The sequence below is a fragment of the Berghia stephanieae genome, chromosome 4, assembly GCF_034508935.2.
Source record: "Berghia stephanieae isolate SIO BIC M18660-M18661 chromosome 4, UCSD_Bste_1.3, whole genome shotgun sequence".
Lineage (NCBI taxonomy): Eukaryota > Metazoa > Mollusca > Gastropoda > Nudibranchia > Aeolidiidae > Berghia > Berghia stephanieae.
In genome coordinates, this window is record NC_088363.1 from 30933618 (window position 1) to 30951998 (window position 18381).

Below are 18381 nucleotides of genomic sequence, written 5' to 3' on the forward strand. Positions count from 1 at the left end.
AATGCAATAAAAAAATAAGTGGATACTGCACTATTTAAAACCTCAAGCTATTGAAGAAAAAATTGCCATACTATGTCCTCTTAACAGACAGAAGAAGGAGCCAAGGGAGGAGCCCTAGTGGATGGAAGCAGTGGCTCATTGGATCACCAGGAACTTGTTCGTATCTTGAATGAAAAGCAACAAGAGGTAATTGTGAAAAAAAAAATAAAAAAAAATCTGTACAGCACCAAATACCGAATGAAATAGTGCCTAGTTGTTTTACACCTAGGAGTGAATAGTGTAGACTGTGTCACCCAGGCTTCAGCATGGAGTCTCATCCCGTTTTTATTTTAGTGCTTTCTTGATGTTATAGAAATATATCTCAGATCAGAGTTTAATCAAACTCTGCCCTTTAAAGAATTAATTAAGCCAATTTAATATACATATATTTTTCTTTTGTTGAAATATCTGTTTAACATATTAGCCCAATAAAGTTACATATTTAAAAAAAATTGTCTTTCAGTTACAAGCATTGATGAACAGGCAAGAGGAATTGAATGTTAAACGCAGAGAAGCAGAGAAAAGACTGATGGAAGCTCAAGCAAGAGACAACAAAGGTTTACTGTTTTTTGTTGTTATTTTATAATTATTTATTTCTTATAACCCATTTTTTTTACATAGCAAATCTACTGCATGTCATCCATGACAGAAATATTTTATTGCTGTTACGAATTTTCTTATTTCAATAGTATAATAGAAGAGGAACATATGTTGTAATACTCTCGTTTATATGTTTTTGATGCTGCGTTATGGAATTGAATTTCGTTTATTTCATGATGTGTCACCATTATTTAGTGTGCTATAATGGCATTCTTAGTCATATTCACTAACAGATCAGTTACAGTTAAGCGACTCGTGCTTCAATCAAGCCCTTGTTGCAGCGTTGCCACTTCTCTTTTTGTGAAAACAGTAAGATTTGATGCCAAAATAGAGAATGGAACCCTGATTGTCGAGGAATGTTTAACAACATGTCCATTTATTATCTTTTTATTTTTTTTATCTTAGCTCGTGCTGCCATTGCAGCTGTTGCATCAAGCAGGGAACTATTGCAGCAGTTTAGAGTTCCTCATCTCCTTCAAGGTGGATTAGATGGACCACCGAAGCAGAGGGACAGTGGAGGAGGTGGAGAGCCATCCCAATCAGAGGAGAGGGGGGTTGTGGGTGAGGATGGAGTACTCAAGTCCAACATTGTTGGTTATCCAGAATCTGATGATGAAGATAATTCCAATGTGAGGGAAGGGAATGCTTCTCTTCCTACAGAACTTATGGAACTGAGAAGAGAACTTCACTTTTTGCGCAATGAATTTTCACAGGTATTTTTTGTTTTTGTTTGTGTTTTGGATAGATAAAAGCTTTAAAAATTGTTATTATTATTATTATTATTATTATTATTATTATTATTATTATTATTATTATTATTATTATTATTATTATTATTATTATTATTTGTTCAATAGTGTCCTATCCAAATAATAAGTGATTTTTACCGCTAGTTTAGCACTACAATAATTGGGATATTCTTTGGGTCTGATGGTTTAAAAGAATTACTTTTATTTCAGGACTAATTTTACAAATATATTAATTGTATTATCCTGTTATTTGAATGGACAAGTGTAGCTGTTCACTAACCATACTCCCATATTTTTAAGGAATGTCTGACTTAGTAAAAACAAATAGGCATGCAATCTTCTATCTTGTTCAAATAAATAATTTTTAGGTCGAGTCGTCAAAACTTTATTTACCTTAGTCAAAACAAAAACGAGGCACAGAACAATTTTTACTGACAAGAATTCCACCAACCAGAAATAATGAAGTTAAATTTGTTTCTCCTGAGTTTGGAACTTTTTCACTGCCAATGTCACACTAGGGTTGGGCTCATTTTGAATTTTTTCTCCAGTTTTTAATACAGTATGTATTGCATATTTTGTTTCTTTATATATATATATATATTTTACATTCTTTTCCCTGATTCTTTTAACAAAGGAAAAAGAATCGCCTAACAACATGGAGACAGAAACAGATTTAGCAGAAATGGGAAGACAACAAATCCAAAACAAACTTCAAGAGCTACAAAATAAAAAGTCAAGCATGGATAAGCTTCTTCACGAATTACAGTCGTTACAGTCACAGCCATTGCTCAGACTTCCAAGGAATAATGGTATGCTGCATGGCAACTTTGGGCATTATGTTTCTGGTCACATCAACTGTTTGATAGAATCTGTTCCTGACTGTTATCTTTTTTCAACCATAGCTATCATCATCATCATCATCACCATCATCATGGTCATCGTCATCGTCATCATTATCATCACTTCACCATTTCCTTATTTACAAATTGTTGATAATATGCTTCATTTTTTTCTCTTGTAAATCATATCCATTAGTTGTTTATCAATACATTATAATAATTTAAATGTGGTATCTTTGTTCTTATATTTTTTTATTGTATTTGCTTGATTTCGCAGAACCGACTAATTCTTCTCCTGTTAGTAAAAGCCATTCAGCAAGCAATATTCCTGCCAGACCACCTCCACCAGTGACCAGAGCCCCACTCCCAAATCTCCCCCCTCCCAACCCTGCTCTACCAGCTTCCCTCCAGGCTCGTATGAGAGAGGTTGCCAGCTCGGCGCCAAATGCTGTGGAGAGTGCCATGGCAACCTTTTCTGAGATTGCTGCTAGAGGCGGGGATGACCAAACAGCTGCCACTATTGATCCCAGATCTCTAGAAGAAGTACAAGATAAGTTAAGGTATTGTATAGTGCAATTGTATTGTGTGATTTTGTGGTCTGGTAGTTTGACATCACACTTGTGTAAGTCCCAGCTTTGAATTCTGGGTGCTGCAGAGTTGAGTCCTTGAAATAGGTACTTTACTCTCTTTTATCTCCATTCTCCAATGTAAGTTGAGTGCCAGGCTGTTAACTGGGCTAACATAATATGGTTTATTTCAAAACATCCCTGATGAGCCGCTCATGTGATACTTGTCTAAGTGATACATGATCTGCGGTATTAAGTGTGTAACTATAACATTCTGTTATCTGAAAGATTAGTCTTTAAGCCCCATTTTTGTCATTTCTATTGATGCTTGAATTACCTCTTTTCTTCAAGAAATATCTTCTTTTTTTTTTTTAGATAAATTTTTTGTCATTTTGATTTTGATTTTGGCGAGACTAGCTTTTATTTATGAGTGTGTATTTGTTGAACTCTTAAAATCTTATCAAAAAACAATTAAATAGAATAGGAGGATTTCTTTATGACAGTATACATTTTCAAAAATAGTGTTAAAAATTTTGAAATATGTGAAATGAATTATTTGATTCATGCTTCAGACGACTGAAAGATGTAAGGAGTCAGTTGGACCAACTTCGAGACTTGGTTGAATACTATCAAGGAGTTAAAGATCAGCCCGGTGTTGCTAGTGGGAAAGCAGATGAGGAAGTCTTCATGGGGGATGCTGAAATGTGAGTTATTTTAGACTTTTTATAGTTCATTCACATTGTGTAGAAATGATATGTAGTTGTTGTTCAAAAATATATTTTTGTGTTGCCTTTTTCTTTCCCTCTGCCCCCCTTCCTCCCTTCCCCCCCGCCCCTCCTCTTCAAAATTAATTTTAACACTGTTGAGGTCATTTGACACACTTTAATTAGGTATATTTTTATTTTATGGAAGTGACAAATTGGCAATCATCCACAGTCGCTTAAGTTTGGCCATTGATTCCCTGAATATGAACGAAAGAGAAAGTGGAATCCTTATCTCATTTTGGACTGTCCTTGTGTAATGCCAAACCACTGCTTTTGTGGATCAATGACAAGGCCTTGCTTACAACTTTTTATCTTTTCTGAATTTAGATTGTATAAGAGGAGAATCTTTTATTTTATTTGGATTATTAAGGGACACTGCACCGTAATGGTATGGTCTTTGCTTTGTAATAAGAAGCACTGAGTTTGAATCTCTGGCTGTGTTTTGTGACCTTAAGTCAACTTGCTAGCTCTGTTTGTGACGCTTCACTGTGGATAGCTAAGTGGAATTTTTAAATTATCACTTTAGATTTTTTAAAAGATTTCTTAAACCAAATAATTAATGCTCTTAAGAGTCTTATGTTTTAGGAATTGCAGCACTATACAAACATTAATTATTGTCATATTATTATTATTATTATTATTATTATTATTATTATTATTTATTATTATTATTATTATTATTATTATTATTTATTATTATTATTATTATTATTATTATTATTATTATTATTATTATTATTATTATTATTATTATTATTATTATTGGGATTACTTCGTTTACTCACAAAGGGGTAATCAACTACGACTGGATACTACGAGACCAAGTCGCATGCCGACCACAAGCCAAAACAAAGATTCTCACTTGCAACAACAGCAACAACAGTCTTCACATGACTTTTCACAGCAACATCAAGAAGGACAACACCGTCATCATCAACAGAATGACACCAGTGCTGGTGCCTCAGGGGGAACCCAGTCTTCTCTTTTAGACCTGGCCCAGCTTCTCAACCTTGCTGGTATTTTTTTTCTATAATCTATTTACCTGAATAGGAATCTTTTATAGTTTTCAGAATCCTCCATTCTTAGGGGTACCCTCTCATAATCAGATTTTGTTGTTGTTGTTGTTGTTGTTGTTGTTACTCTCTCATAATCAGATTTATTTTTATTTAAACATTTTAAACTGTTACTACGCATTTAAAAGGGCATGTAAATTCGTAACCTCAATGATATTAATATTCATTATTTTGAATTGTTTATCATTTGACTGACATAGTTTTAATCCTTTGGTATCCCCCCTGTGAAAGATGGTAAATCACTTTTATTTTTTTACTATATTTTTCTTCTTCTTGGTGTTGTTGTTGTTGTTGTTGTTGTTGTTGTTGTTGTTCTTCTTCTTCTTCTTCTTCTTTTTCTTCTTCTTCTTCTTCTTCTTCTTCTTCTTCTTCTTCTTCTTCTTCTTCTTCTTCTTCTTCTTCTTCTTCTTCTTCTTCTTCTTCTTCTTCTTCTTCTTCTTCTTTCTTCTTCTTCTTTTCTCTTCTTCTTCTTCTTCTTCTTTTTCTTCTTCCCTCTTCTTTCTTCTTCCTTTCCTCTTCCTTCTTCTCCTCCTCCTACCTCCTCCTCCTTTCTCTTCCTTCTTTCTCCTCCTCCTCCTCCTTCTTCATCTTCTACTACTACTACAACTTCTACTACTACTACTACTACTACTACTACTACTACTACTACTACTACTACTACTACTACCACCACAACTTATTATTATTATTATACCTTGTTCCAAATATTCCATATTAAATAATAAATGTGAAAAATTTTAATTGATTCGATAAAAGATTTAAAATGTGATGCAACATCAACGTTGAAGTGGAGAGAACTTTTGGAACTCACTGTATTATTGTTATTATTATTATTATTATTATTATTATTATTATTATTATTATTATTATTATATTATTATTATTATTATTATTATTATTATTATTAGTATTATTAGTATTATTAAAGATGTTTTTATTTTTTAAAATATGACATTCTCTTTCATTCAAATATAGGTAATGAGAATGGAGATGAGCATTCTGATGAAGACAATGCATCAGTATCCCAGTCAGACTCCCAGTGGTCCAATTTAGGACCATGGGATGATGATCCAGAGATACAAGAAAAAGTTAGGTATGGTTGGTTTTGATGTTGATGTGTTGCAGTATGAAGTAATGCGTCTAATCTTTTTTTTTTTAAACCCAAAAGAAACAAACAAAAGAAGTGGGTCTAGATCTCAAATCTTTGAATATGAAGCAGTAGCAATTCAGAGCAGAGACATAATGTCTATAAAAATGAAGTTCATCCCATTTTTGTTGCATTTAATACCTGGATACCTCTGTATAGAGCTTTTAGACTTGGTGTAGTCTCCTTCGCTCCTCCTCATCTATTAATGATTGGACCAATTTTTATAATTGAACTTGTTTCCTAGGATGTTGCTTATCTCCAACTCTGCTTTGAATTTATTCAAATTTTTTGCTGATACTGTGGTTTCTTGCAGTTTATTCCAGTTATTTACAATTCTAGATGAAAAAAAGTTCCTCCTTTCATTTGTTTTAAAACGTTCTTTTTCCAGTTTCTTGCTGTTTCCTCGTGTCTGAATGTTCTTGTTTGGTTTAAGAAATCCTGCCTCTACCCTGTCTATTCTCTTTACTATTTTACATGTTTGGATCATATCTCCCCTTCTTCTAATGGGGAGCAGATATTCCTTGCTACCTTTTTGATAGAAAGCAAAGCAAAGCACTATTCTCAAGAGCTGACAAATCCTGCTACCCATCTTAGAAGGATAGATACGGGTTGGAGAGTTGTCAGAAAAATTCAGCTGCTGCTGAGATTGATTTTAGTCCCATTGCTTGTGAAACGAATGCTCTGCCACTGAGCTATTGGCAAGATACACTTGCTATTGTGCCTTGGTAATAGCTTTTTATATTTACTTTTCCACATCCTATTGGATATGAGGGTAAACGATTTGTAGGTCCATTGGTTGTTAAATAACATTGTCCTCGCCCAAAAATATTTTTCAAGTAACCAAAATATCAGCATGCTTTATTGTCTGATGGTATGTCACCCATCGGAAAGTCACAGGTTTGAGTCACGTTGTGGACTGCACAAAATTGGGTTTATGGAAAAGACTTACATTTTCTCACTATAATGCTCATGTGTATAACTTGTACCTGTCATATAATAGTGCTGACTTTGTTTTTTTGTTTTTTTTAATTGTACTTGTGTAATATGATATGTTTGGTTTTGTATTTTTTATTTTGTTTGTTTGTTTTGTTGTTTTTTGTTTTGTTTTGTTTCTAAAGCGCTCTGACCGATTAAGCTATAAAAAAGTTCCCATATAAAAAATCCATAAAATAATCTACCAGCGAAACATTGTGAGAAAAGTTGAGAGAATAGTCACAATAATCATGGTAAAATGCTATTTAAAGCAGATAATTAGGTAACCTTTTGTTGACTTGAATAGATACAATTATGTTTACAAGATCTTAGATAAGAGGGTGAGTCAAAAATTAATGGGACAAATCTCCTACTGAGTTCATTTTTTTTCCAATTGATTTTTTATTTGGCTCAATTAAACTTATACTTGTCAGGCCTGGAAATTTTCAGCCCATAGGCTTATTTCAGACTTAACAATTTTCAGAATTCAGTTTTTCAACTGTCAACATTGAGATCCTTTACTATTATCTTTCATTAAAACTCCATAGCCTAATAATAGATCGTAATCCACCACTATCGTGTCAGTCTAATTTTAGACTATCAGGAAAATCTGAAAATAAGTAATTTCTGCTAATAGGATTTACCGATAAGGATCGCGCCCTGCCTCGAGAAACCACTTTCGTCATCCGAGGTCACGGGTCATGGATCCGAGATCTGTTCGCTGTTTGCTCTATCTCGTATACCAATTCCAAATTGGGAACAATTGAATAGAATCACTTGACTCATCAGTTCATTTTCGACTCTTGACAGGCCAGAAGTGTTTTTCGTTAAACAAATTTTCAACATTTATTATTCCTTTTTTGGATTACTATAATTTCGTTCTGATATTGTTTTTGTGTTTCATTGGACTATATTATAAACAATTTCTTTGTTTGTCTTGATTTCAATCTGTATTTACATCACCACCTATTTAATTGTTTTATCAAACATTTTGGTCCTTGGTCGCGACCAGGACAATGGAGGACATAATAATTGATTTTCTACTCGTGAGAGGGGGATGCTTTCTGATCCAAAAGTGTCTTCTACCCACGAGAGGGGGAAGCTGTCTTATCCCAAAGATAAAGAGGGATATGAAAATAAATTAAAAAAGACAGTGTATCATTTCACAAAAGAAAAATAAATGAAAGTGAAGCTGAAGAGGTGAAGGTGAAAACGGGGTCCTCACGTTCAAATAGTACGGAGACCTGTGGAGAGGAAAGGCAATTGGGGCAATTAATAGTGGAGGGGTTCAAGAATTTGACTCAATTGCTATTACAGGGACAAAAAGATGTCCATGAACCTGCAGGAAAAGTGACACGTACGGAGGGTGAGATGGGCAGTGGTGGTGAGAGAGAAAGCGAGAAGAAGGGGGTAGATGACCATGACTTGTTGCAGAACGATTTGTATATGGAAGAGGAGGAGATGGGAGACGAGGTTGAGGAGATTGAAGAAGACATTCTTTCAAATGAATTGAAAGAACTGGAAGAATTTTTTAATGTTACAGAAAGTTTAGGGGATAGTTTGAATGACAAGGTGGCCCCTATCATTAGCTCTTTCAACGCCATTTGCCGCACTGTGCAGCCAGAGCAGAATCTGTTCTACTGGCCAAATGGCCGCACAGTGCATAGTCCAACTTTCTACAAAAGTACTATAAATTGAACCAATGATATCATTTCTTTTATCAGAACATTCAGTTGGCCTTATGGGGGATGTTTTAATTGAGATTTTGCTCCGAATTCGAATCTGATTTTGTCTTAGCATGTCATTCTCATGCAGCCTCAATCAGGTGTCAGCCATTTTGTGACAGAAATGCGAATATAACTTCAGTGCTCAAAGAGTTAATAAAGTATTGAAATTTGTTAAAAATGGTGAGAAGATACAGGAGGTATTGGACAGACCTAAAAGCCCCACAAATACTCCTAATTTGAGGGTCCCTCATGTGAATCCCCAAATATGGAGAAATTTACTATTCAATACAAGAGCGAAAGACATTTTGATGCAGGGATTACAAATTATGATGGTGAAAAATATAATCACGGCCAATCTCCTAAATGCCATCATAGATGGAAGTCCGAGCAAGAGCAAAGGCCAAATAGAAACAAATGCTATTCTTCTCCTGGTAACTGATCAACTCAGATTAAATGCGGCCATATATTCAGACATTCAACTCGTATATGCCAAGTTTGAATTTGTGGTATAATGCATGGTATTGATTCAATTTGTTTTAAAGTAATAGTCAAGAGTCCCAATATGATGTAGATTTCTTGAATGTGCTTGAAATGAATAATTCATTTATAATTTTGCTCTTATGATTTTCTTTGAAAGGAAATTGAAAGCTGCTAAAGAAAAGCTGCGACATCTGCAAGATCTGGTTGCATTTGTCCAGCAATCTCCAGAAGCTGGAAATACTCTTCCGCAATCTTTTAGCGAATTGGCTGCCAGTGTTGAAGGGGAGGCTGTTTCTCAAGCCACTCAGACAGATGAACCAAACGTTTCTGTTAGTGAAGGTGAAGTTCCTGTTGAGGATTCTCAGAGACCAAGGTTTGTTAACTTCATCCATTATCCTTCTACCTCCTCTTGTTCTTATGTTGTTTAACTTAGTGGTGGAATATGTAAAATTCAATACCCTGACAGCCTAGTTTGTATTTTATTTGCCTTCATTTGATATTGATCTATTAGTTTCTCATTTTAGCCTTAGCTCATACTTCACGATGTGGTAATCATCCTAATTGTTTCATATGCACGTCATTAGTTTTACCACTAATGAATTTAGTCATTTGTAACATATCTTAAGGCATTCTTCTCCTCCTTTTCAATTTTATTTTCTTCAGTTCACAAATCTCTCTTTTTCATTTTTTTAAATTTTTTTTTTTTTACATTTTATTTCAACAGGGAAGAGGAGACATCCATGGAAAATGCCCAGGCAGAGTTGCAACAGTTGAGAAAGGAAAGAGCTCGTCTTATGGACTTGCAAAGTCAACTGAAGCATCTTCAAAGTGTGGTTAATAGAGTAAGTGCAACTTTAGCTTATATTTTGAAAATTAATGGTGATTATGAGTAAGGTATCAAATTTTACAGAGCATATGTTGTATGTAAGATATTTATATAGGGCTATCCACAGTAAACACCTTGCTCTTTGTCTTCTGATGAAAGAAACGTGAACAGGCTTTATGTAAGAGCACACTGTCAAGGTGTCTAATGGCTACTCTAGTGTAATAGTCTATCTTTAATTCTCTCATTCTCTTTATTTGTGCTTCCTAATCATTTGTGAATATACATTATCACTTGAAATGAATCTGATGATAAACCTAGGAATTGGTCTTTGGTAGCTTACCCCCCAGTTAAAATTTCTAACATAAGGTTTTATTGAACATGTGTAAAGAACTATGAACATGATGATGGATCTCTGCAAATGTATTTGTTTGATTTTAAAGGGAAACAGTGAACAAGAGGCACAGTCAGAGACCAGGGAGAGGAGAAGGGAAATGTGTGATAATGAGAAAGCAGAAACAGAACAAGCTCCAAATGCTACAGTTGTTACGTGTAAGTCCCTAGTTTATTTAAGTAAAAGTAAAAGCTCATAGTCGTGAATGGTGTTTTATTTTTTTTTGGATACCCAATGCAATTATTGAAATAGCTTTATAAACGTACAAAATTAAATACTATTGTTTATACTAATGTTAATGAATTTTAATAAGATTTATTGCAAGTGAGTAAAAAACAAGAATTAGTCAAAAAATGTTGTGTATTCCTTTTTTTTTCTTTTTTAAGTTTACTGTATGCTTGCAATCAAATCTACCTCCCTCTGTCTTCTCTTTTATTTTATGAAGTTGCTTCAAATGATGAATTGTACAGCAAAATGAGAAGACAACGTATTCTTCGAGAGGAATTGAGATCCAAAAAGAAAGAACTCGAAGCCATAATGAAAAAAGATCGCAACAAACGACAATATTCTCGTAATCAAGACAACCAAAGTGACACTGTGTCCCTAAACACTGACACCTTTGGGTAAATTCCTTTCTACAGTATTAGCTTATTAAGGACTACTCATCAATAGTTAAATGGTACATCCACAAGGGTTAATCAAAAACGTTGCAGTTAAAGGAAAGAATTTTAGCTTATGCTTCTTGATAGTCCTCTTAAGTTAGAGAAAGATTTAAAGAAAGAAAAAAAAACCCCCAAAAAACAGGAGCATTTCTATAGGGCAATATCCACTAAACATATTCAAAGCGCTTTACAAGGGGTCCAAAGCCAACAGCAACACTTCACATGTAAGACGAGACATGATGCCTGTTAGGCGATAGGACAATTTTTTTCCAACATAGAAAATGATGTTAACGGCCAGGTACTCATTTTACACCTGAGTAGTGTGAGAGAATGTGAGTAAAGAACCTTTACAAGGACTCAACCATGCGTTGCTCAGAGCTGGACTTGAACACTGGACCTTCTAGTAAGAAGGTGAGTCATACCATAAGACCACATAGCCGCCAAGTCAATCTTGGTAAGAAACAAATTAGTCGTGAAATTAGATATTCTGTTCTCATTCTGAGAGTGCCTAAATTGATATGTCAAACATACCTTTTTCCATAATGCTTTTCAGAATTCCAGCGAGTGTAGATGCTACAATGGCCACGTGGGGAGGGTCTACAGTTGACAATCTGGAAAATATTACAGAGGATGAAGATGGAAATGCTGATGAAGATGATGATGGTGAGTACGAAGAAGACTTTATGTCTAGTTTAATCCACTCAAGAGCATTTTATCAATCATAGGATGAAATTTTTTCTAGTGTTTGATTTCAATAGTCTTCTCATTTTGGTGGCAAGAAACCTTTTAAGTTTGCTCCAAGGGATAACTTAAAAATATGAAAAGGAACTGTTTAAAGAAAAAAAATTGACATGAAAAGGTGATAGTGTAGCTCAAAGCCTTGCTTGAACGCAAGATTGCTCTATTTTTACCTCTGTGTGTTAAGATCCTCTTTGGCCTTTTAATAAATACACTGTGCACACCATTTTGACCATAAATCTAATCAGAAGAATAATTTGCTCATGTGTATTAGACTCCTGTTTAACGTGTTTGTCAAAAGGACTATATATTTTCTTATTACCAGAAATGGCTTATTTGATGAGTTGGAATAAGTTAAGTGGGTCATTTATGTTGTTTATGTATTTAAACCCTTAACAACAGTATAGTTTCAGTGCGCTTGCGCTCTGTATTGTTTTATGAATCATTTACAGGGAATTTATTGATTGAATATGTTGAAAGTTTAAGCTAACATATTAAAGGCTGAATTATAAAGGCAGCTAAACATGTTATCTGAATTTTAGCTATGGGAGCTTTAAATTGAATTGATTTTTTCAATCCCATGAATTTAGGTTACCCAAGTGATGGAATAGTTCAGGTCGAAGAAGAAGAAGAAGAGAATGATACCGATAATGGAACATACACCATTGAAGCAGATGCCAGACAGAGGAAAAACTTGCGGAAACCAGGTCACATGGGTATTGGAGCCAGGCCAAAGACGTCACGGGGACGACAGACATTCCCTCAACCTGCATACACTGACCAAAGTAATGGTAGTTTAATCTTATTTTTGCAAAATGTAGTCCGCCAAGCTGTATATGAATCTAAACTATAACCCTCTGTTATTATTATAGTAAAAGTTCTGAATTATTCTGTGATATTTAAGAGGCGGTTTGGGTCTAATTATTAGGAAAATCCTTCAAAAATTTGATTTTGAGATTTTGGTGGAAAATGATATTTTATTATCTTAGAAATAATATAATTGAAGTCCAAATTCTTAAAGTAGACTATAAAGGCACGAAATACACAGTCGAAAATGGTACAGGTAGTAAGAAATGTGTGAAAAACGGGAAGCCATTTTGCTATTTTCTCAATATGTCATTTTTCTAAGGGTATGGGAAACTGTGTCAAACGTTACTCAGAATCTATTCAATGGAATTGTCTGAAAATTTCCACAGTTATCACAGAGATAATGTATTATGTCACCATAGAGAGATTTTTTTGATAAGATTTGTGAATTTTAAATTACAATCCTAAATCTGAATTTTTTACATCAATTTTGTCATAACATTTTGATTCTCAACTTTGTAATGCTCTAATACAAATTCCATAAGCTAAAGCCGTAAAATCTCTCTATGGTGACACACTATGGTACAATGTTGACAAGAGGGAAGAATATGGAGGTCATTCCTTCATTAGTTTTTGTGGAACGTTTGCCACAAGATTGTTATATTTTTTGATGTCAGACCCCCAATTTAAACATTTTTAAAAATTAAATTGGGTCATATAATTATGTCCTATTAATTTTGGAATTTTGATGATGTTCCATCTCAGCAACAAAGAAAGGAGCCAAGAAAACCAAGAGAAACTTGCAAGCCAGTGAGAGAGAGTCTAAAATCAGACAGGAGGTGGGTAATAGAATTCTTATCACAACAAATATTATTTTGATTTGACATTTTTTTAAATACAGTTTGTTGTTGAGATATTTACATGTGCCACCACCACATCATCATCCCTATTACCACTACTACTACAACCACCACCACATTATCATCCCTACCACCACCGCATCATCGTCCCTACAACCACCATTACCACAACAAAACCACCACCAGATCATCTTCTCTACCACTATGACCATAACTAATACAACCACATCATCACCACCACTAATACATCTGCCACCACATATATCTACCACCACCACTACTGCAACCACCACCACATCATCATCCCTACCACCACCACCACTATTACAACAACCGCCACTACATCATCATCCCTACAACGATCACCACTACCACACCATTATCCCTACAACCATCGATTACCACATCATCATCTATACCACCACCACTACAACTCTACCACATCATCATCCCTACCACTATCACCAAACTATTATCACATCCTCATTTCTACTACCACAACTACAACCACCACCACATCATCATCCTACTGCCACCACATCATCATCCCTACTACCACTACTGCAACCACCACCACATTATCATTCCTACTACCACTACTGCCACCGCCACCACATCATCATCCCTACAACCATCACTTGTTTTATAACATGTAACCATTCTCTAAGTAGATAAGATTTTATATGTTGTAATTAGTCTTTCAACTTCCTCTGAGTGGTGTAAACTATTGCTGCGAGACACATTTTGGGTCACAGTAAATTTTAATGAAATTCAAATTTATTTAATGATAGTCGCATGAGTGGGTCATGATCTACATGCTGAAAAATTTTCTCCTTTTTGTGACCAGTCATTCTCACCCCTGGTAATAAATTACATGTTTTCAAATCATTCTAGAATTATCGATCTGCTGAGGACCTGATTCATGAAAGTGAGGAAGAGGTAAAGGGCAAAAGTGCTGAATGGTTCAGACTTATGGAAAACCGAATGAATAATCTCAGTTCATCAGTGGAGTCTCTGGTGAAGAAACTGGACTCAGGGGGTCGTCAGTTGAGTGTTTCGCTCAGCCAAGGTATTATTTGAGCTATGTCCTACAATTTTTGTCACTACAGTCCACTCCGGATAATCGCAACACCAATTAACCAAAGTTGCAATTAACCGAAGTTGACTTTCCAGTCCACTATTGCAACATTTTACACATATGTATAGTAAACTCAAACCAGTTGTTGTAAATATTGTTCTTAGTTCACCACAGACTGAGCAATTTGATTGAAACAAAAACCATATGACAGCCCTGTATAGGTTTGTCAACCAAAAGCAGCTATGATGCAAGTTGACATTTTATTCAGATTGGATTAACTTTCACTCTTTTGTTCTCAACATTTGTAAGAGTCAAAGAGGTTAGCTATGATGATAGACAACACAATAAGCTCTCACCAAACTCGTTGGTCACAATGCACAGTTGTCAACCCCAAAACAAAGGATATCTCTCTTTACAACTGTCATTGTCTACCTGTTGTCAAGACTATGCCCAGCCCCCACCCCTCCTATTTAATGGCCACAGATTACATCACAAACCCATACTGCAAATCCGCCCTTCTTTGATTCTAATAGAGTGGTGACACACTACTGTTGCATTAAATCCTGCTCACTCTCGATTCTTCAACCTGTCATGATTTCATCCATGATGAAATTTAATCATGATATTTTGTTTGATTGATTTCTTGAATTTACCACTGTTTGAGGGTGAACATTTGTTGCGATTAACCGAAGTTTTTTTTTGCATTTAACCAGTGACTTATATATAGAATTAATTTCATTTCTTGGGAAATGTTGCAATTGTCCGGAGTGGAATGTATATGCTTAACCAATTTATAGATTTTAAGCAATGACAATGATGATGATAATGATAATAATATATATGACTGGCACAGGATTTATGGTATTAGCTTTATTGTTACGTGATTAAGGTATTCATAGTTATTTTGTTGTTGTCTCAAGTATTAGAGTAGAGTTAATGAAAGCAGTATGTATTTATTTGAAGATTCTACTTGAAGATGCACTGGATTTTTGTAACAAGAATATGTAGTCCCTTATAGAGCATTAAGGCGTTCAGTTTAAATTGGCTATAACAATTCTTGTTTGCTACCCTTTGGAAAGGAAGCTAGTGCATCATAAAGTACTTACTACCAGTTTGGAGAGATGTAATTAACCAATCACTGTTGGGTGGACAGGGAGTTTTGAATACCTTGAAGAATACTTTGCTACATTTGGTACTTATACTGCAAGGTTGACAATTTTCCGTATATTTACGGAGTTCAGTATGTTATAAATCTTCAGTATATTTTCAAATCACTCTCTGAACGCAAAAAAAAAGTAGTGTAATTACTTTTTATTTGAGTTCAGCACTTAGAAAGGGGTTGCGTAAAAGTTCAGTAAATTTTTGCCTTCTGAATTGGCAACCGTGATACTGGTCCCTTTGCTTTCAAAGTGAGTGCTCTCCAAACTGAGATATAGGACCTCCCACCCCTTTCAGATTATTCAACAACAGACAAATAAGGCTCATTCAAATTGCTAACTGACTGGGAAGAATGTGATTATAATTTATGAAGATGCTATCAATATCAGAGATCAGAGGGTTTGACAAATGTTAAAAATTTGGATCACAGAGAATACATCCCCAACGTTTGTTCCACCAATGCAAGAGCAAATGTTACAACTCCAGAACCAGTCGATGATGTTGAGTTTTAGTCACATCGTACAGTCACTGGCAAGACAGCAAGGAGACATGCAGCAACTTCAACATCAGATGCAGAATCTACAATTGCAAGTAAGGGGGAGGGGCACTATGATAAGAATGGAGAGTTTTTTGTGTTATACTGAAAGTTTTATTTAATTGCCCTATTTAAGAAATTATGGTATTGTTAGATAGCTTTTTAAAAAAAAAGTTAGTTGTAGTATAAATGCTTTGAGATATGCACATTGAAATTGAATCCTTATTTGATTTATTTGAAAATAAAAAGAAGAATTCTATAACATTAGAGGTGATTCTTTTGTTCTTTGGAGAATTGTATTTTAAGATATGTGGTCTGTAATTGAACAATTTTATAATTGAACCTATGAGTGCCGCTTACTTCATTTTGAAATTATAGAGCTGTTCCTATGAATTGTTAAAATCTTGTTGTATTTTTGCTATTTTTTGCAATTCGTTTCTTCAATTTGAACTAAAATATTCATAATATTAGTATATATTAGTCATATTTAACCTGAATCCCAAGGACTCATGCTGGTTGGCTCTTCCTTTACACAGATGCATGATGTCAATCAAGACCACAGTTTTCAAAACCTAGCAGGGGTAGCACCCCCCTCATCCCAACTCCGTCCCAGTGTGTCCACATCTGCCCTCAACAACAGTTCCAATTTGTACCCTTTGTCTGCCACAGTTCCATCCCAGTTACATCAGTTGCCTAGTCCTTTCCCCCAGGTATAATCAAATGTGTCAGAGCTGCCCACTTTGTTGAGAAAGTTCATTTCAAATACAGGGCAGATTAGGAAAGACTTGTCTCTTAAACAGATTTCATCAATATGGCTCGGTGCCTCAGTGATAGGATGTCTCGTCTTGTCATAAAAGTCAAGTCATGTTAAGTGTGGCCAGTGGCTGGATGGGTGATTGTGAAAAATGTTGTGTCCTTGGATAAGGCTCTTAACACACATTACCTCACTCAACAGGTGTGGATGAGTACCTGGCTATAGGCAGTGACTTGATATTGTAAGAATGTTAGTACAAAACGGACGGCTAATAGGCGACTGATACTGTATGAAGTGGAAATATGGTTCCATATGGCCTGGAAGATGAATAAATAAAACATTAATTGTGAAATGCATTAAGCATGGTAGATCCACGGAAATGCGCTATATGTGTTCATTTTTATTTTTATTATATACATTGTTTTGATGGCCAAATTTAACCGGTTTGTTTTTTTAGATTTTAACCTCCAGATTGGGATTTGAAAGCAAAATTTTAGAGGAAAATCAGATAACCTAATTGAACTTTACTTTGTCCATTCTTACGCATTTTAAAATAACAATACAGATAAAAATGGTGGGAATAAAATTTTTGTATTTGAAATTCACAATTTTTAGGAGAATTTGTGTCAGAGCACATTTACTAAGGACTTAAAAGAATTTTTTTAATCCTGCAAAGGGTCAACTCGTCATTTAATCATTTATGATTAACCCCCCCCCCCCCCCCCCCCCCCTTTCCAATCCAGAACTACATGTTCTTGGAGTTTCATTTAGGCAGGTCTATCGTTATGATGCTAGATAGATTTGAACCTGAATTAGTTACTTTCAAAATGCTTTTCTTTTTTTTTCTTTTTTTTTTTTTTTTTTTTTTTTTTAAACATTTTTTTATCTTTAAATATTCTTGTATCAAATTGTGATAATTTATAGGTATTCACAATGACTTGAATAAAAAGGACACTCGATCCCGCTTATGGTGTCCACTTTTTTGTGTATTTTTTATTTTGTTACAAACCATGCCTGGTATTTTTAGGAGTTATGATGATTTCATTGATTTCATTACAGATGAATTTGAATAACAGTATGTCTAGCACTCTCATATCTCATGGCCCGTTTGGACAGGGACCAAGTTTGCCTGGTCACCTGGGATCTCTTCAACACAATACCTTCCCTACTGGTGCTAGTAATTTGGGATCCAACTTCTCCCTACACCATCAGCACAGCAACATTCCTTCCAATAGGTATGTATTAAATAAATTTTAAAAAATTTCCTATATTCATCCCATAGGGGAAATTTTTCTCTAGTGTCTATTCCTAGGGAAGACTGGAATAACCCAGGCGTCAGCCGCAGTGCAGCGCCGCAAATTGAGCTTGCTGAAGGCCACATAGCGCAGCGGCGAGTGATTGAACTCGGTACTTTTCTATACGAAGCAAAGACCATACCGCTGAGCTACTTTGCCCTCCTCTGTCAGTTAAGGAGGTCAACTTTTGCCTTCACCTTTATTCCCTCCGTATATATCCCTTTCATATGGCTTTTTGTCCTTGTCTTGGATGGAAATTATATGCCTGGGATATGTCTGGGATCCTTTGCTTGGAAAAACAGTCAACTGTATGTTATCTAT

The 18381-nt window shown here is 35.0% G+C and overlaps 1 protein-coding gene across 3 annotated transcripts in view; it reads left to right on the plus strand.

Annotated features, from left to right (window-relative positions):
• Positions 1–18381, plus strand: part of LOC144970412 (uncharacterized) — a 56010-nt gene that overhangs the window by 14609 nt on the left and 23020 nt on the right. For all 3 annotated transcript variants that reach the window (XM_078910011.1, XM_078910013.1, XM_078910012.1), the window contains exons 9-27: positions 88–186; positions 503–596; positions 1045–1352; positions 2023–2197; positions 2505–2787; positions 3366–3497; positions 4347–4573; positions 5606–5723; positions 9114–9329; positions 9681–9798; positions 10223–10331; positions 10619–10796; positions 11389–11498; positions 12164–12358; positions 13146–13219; positions 14135–14309; positions 15907–16067; positions 16548–16721; positions 17825–18000. In XM_078910011.1, the coding sequence (XP_078766137.1) occupies positions 88–186; positions 503–596; positions 1045–1352; positions 2023–2197; positions 2505–2787; positions 3366–3497; positions 4347–4573; positions 5606–5723; positions 9114–9329; positions 9681–9798; positions 10223–10331; positions 10619–10796; positions 11389–11498; positions 12164–12358; positions 13146–13219; positions 14135–14309; positions 15907–16067; positions 16548–16721; positions 17825–18000 (3122 nt within the window). The remainder of the gene's footprint in view (positions 1–87; positions 187–502; positions 597–1044; positions 1353–2022; positions 2198–2504; positions 2788–3365; positions 3498–4346; positions 4574–5605; positions 5724–9113; positions 9330–9680; positions 9799–10222; positions 10332–10618; positions 10797–11388; positions 11499–12163; positions 12359–13145; positions 13220–14134; positions 14310–15906; positions 16068–16547; positions 16722–17824; positions 18001–18381) is intronic.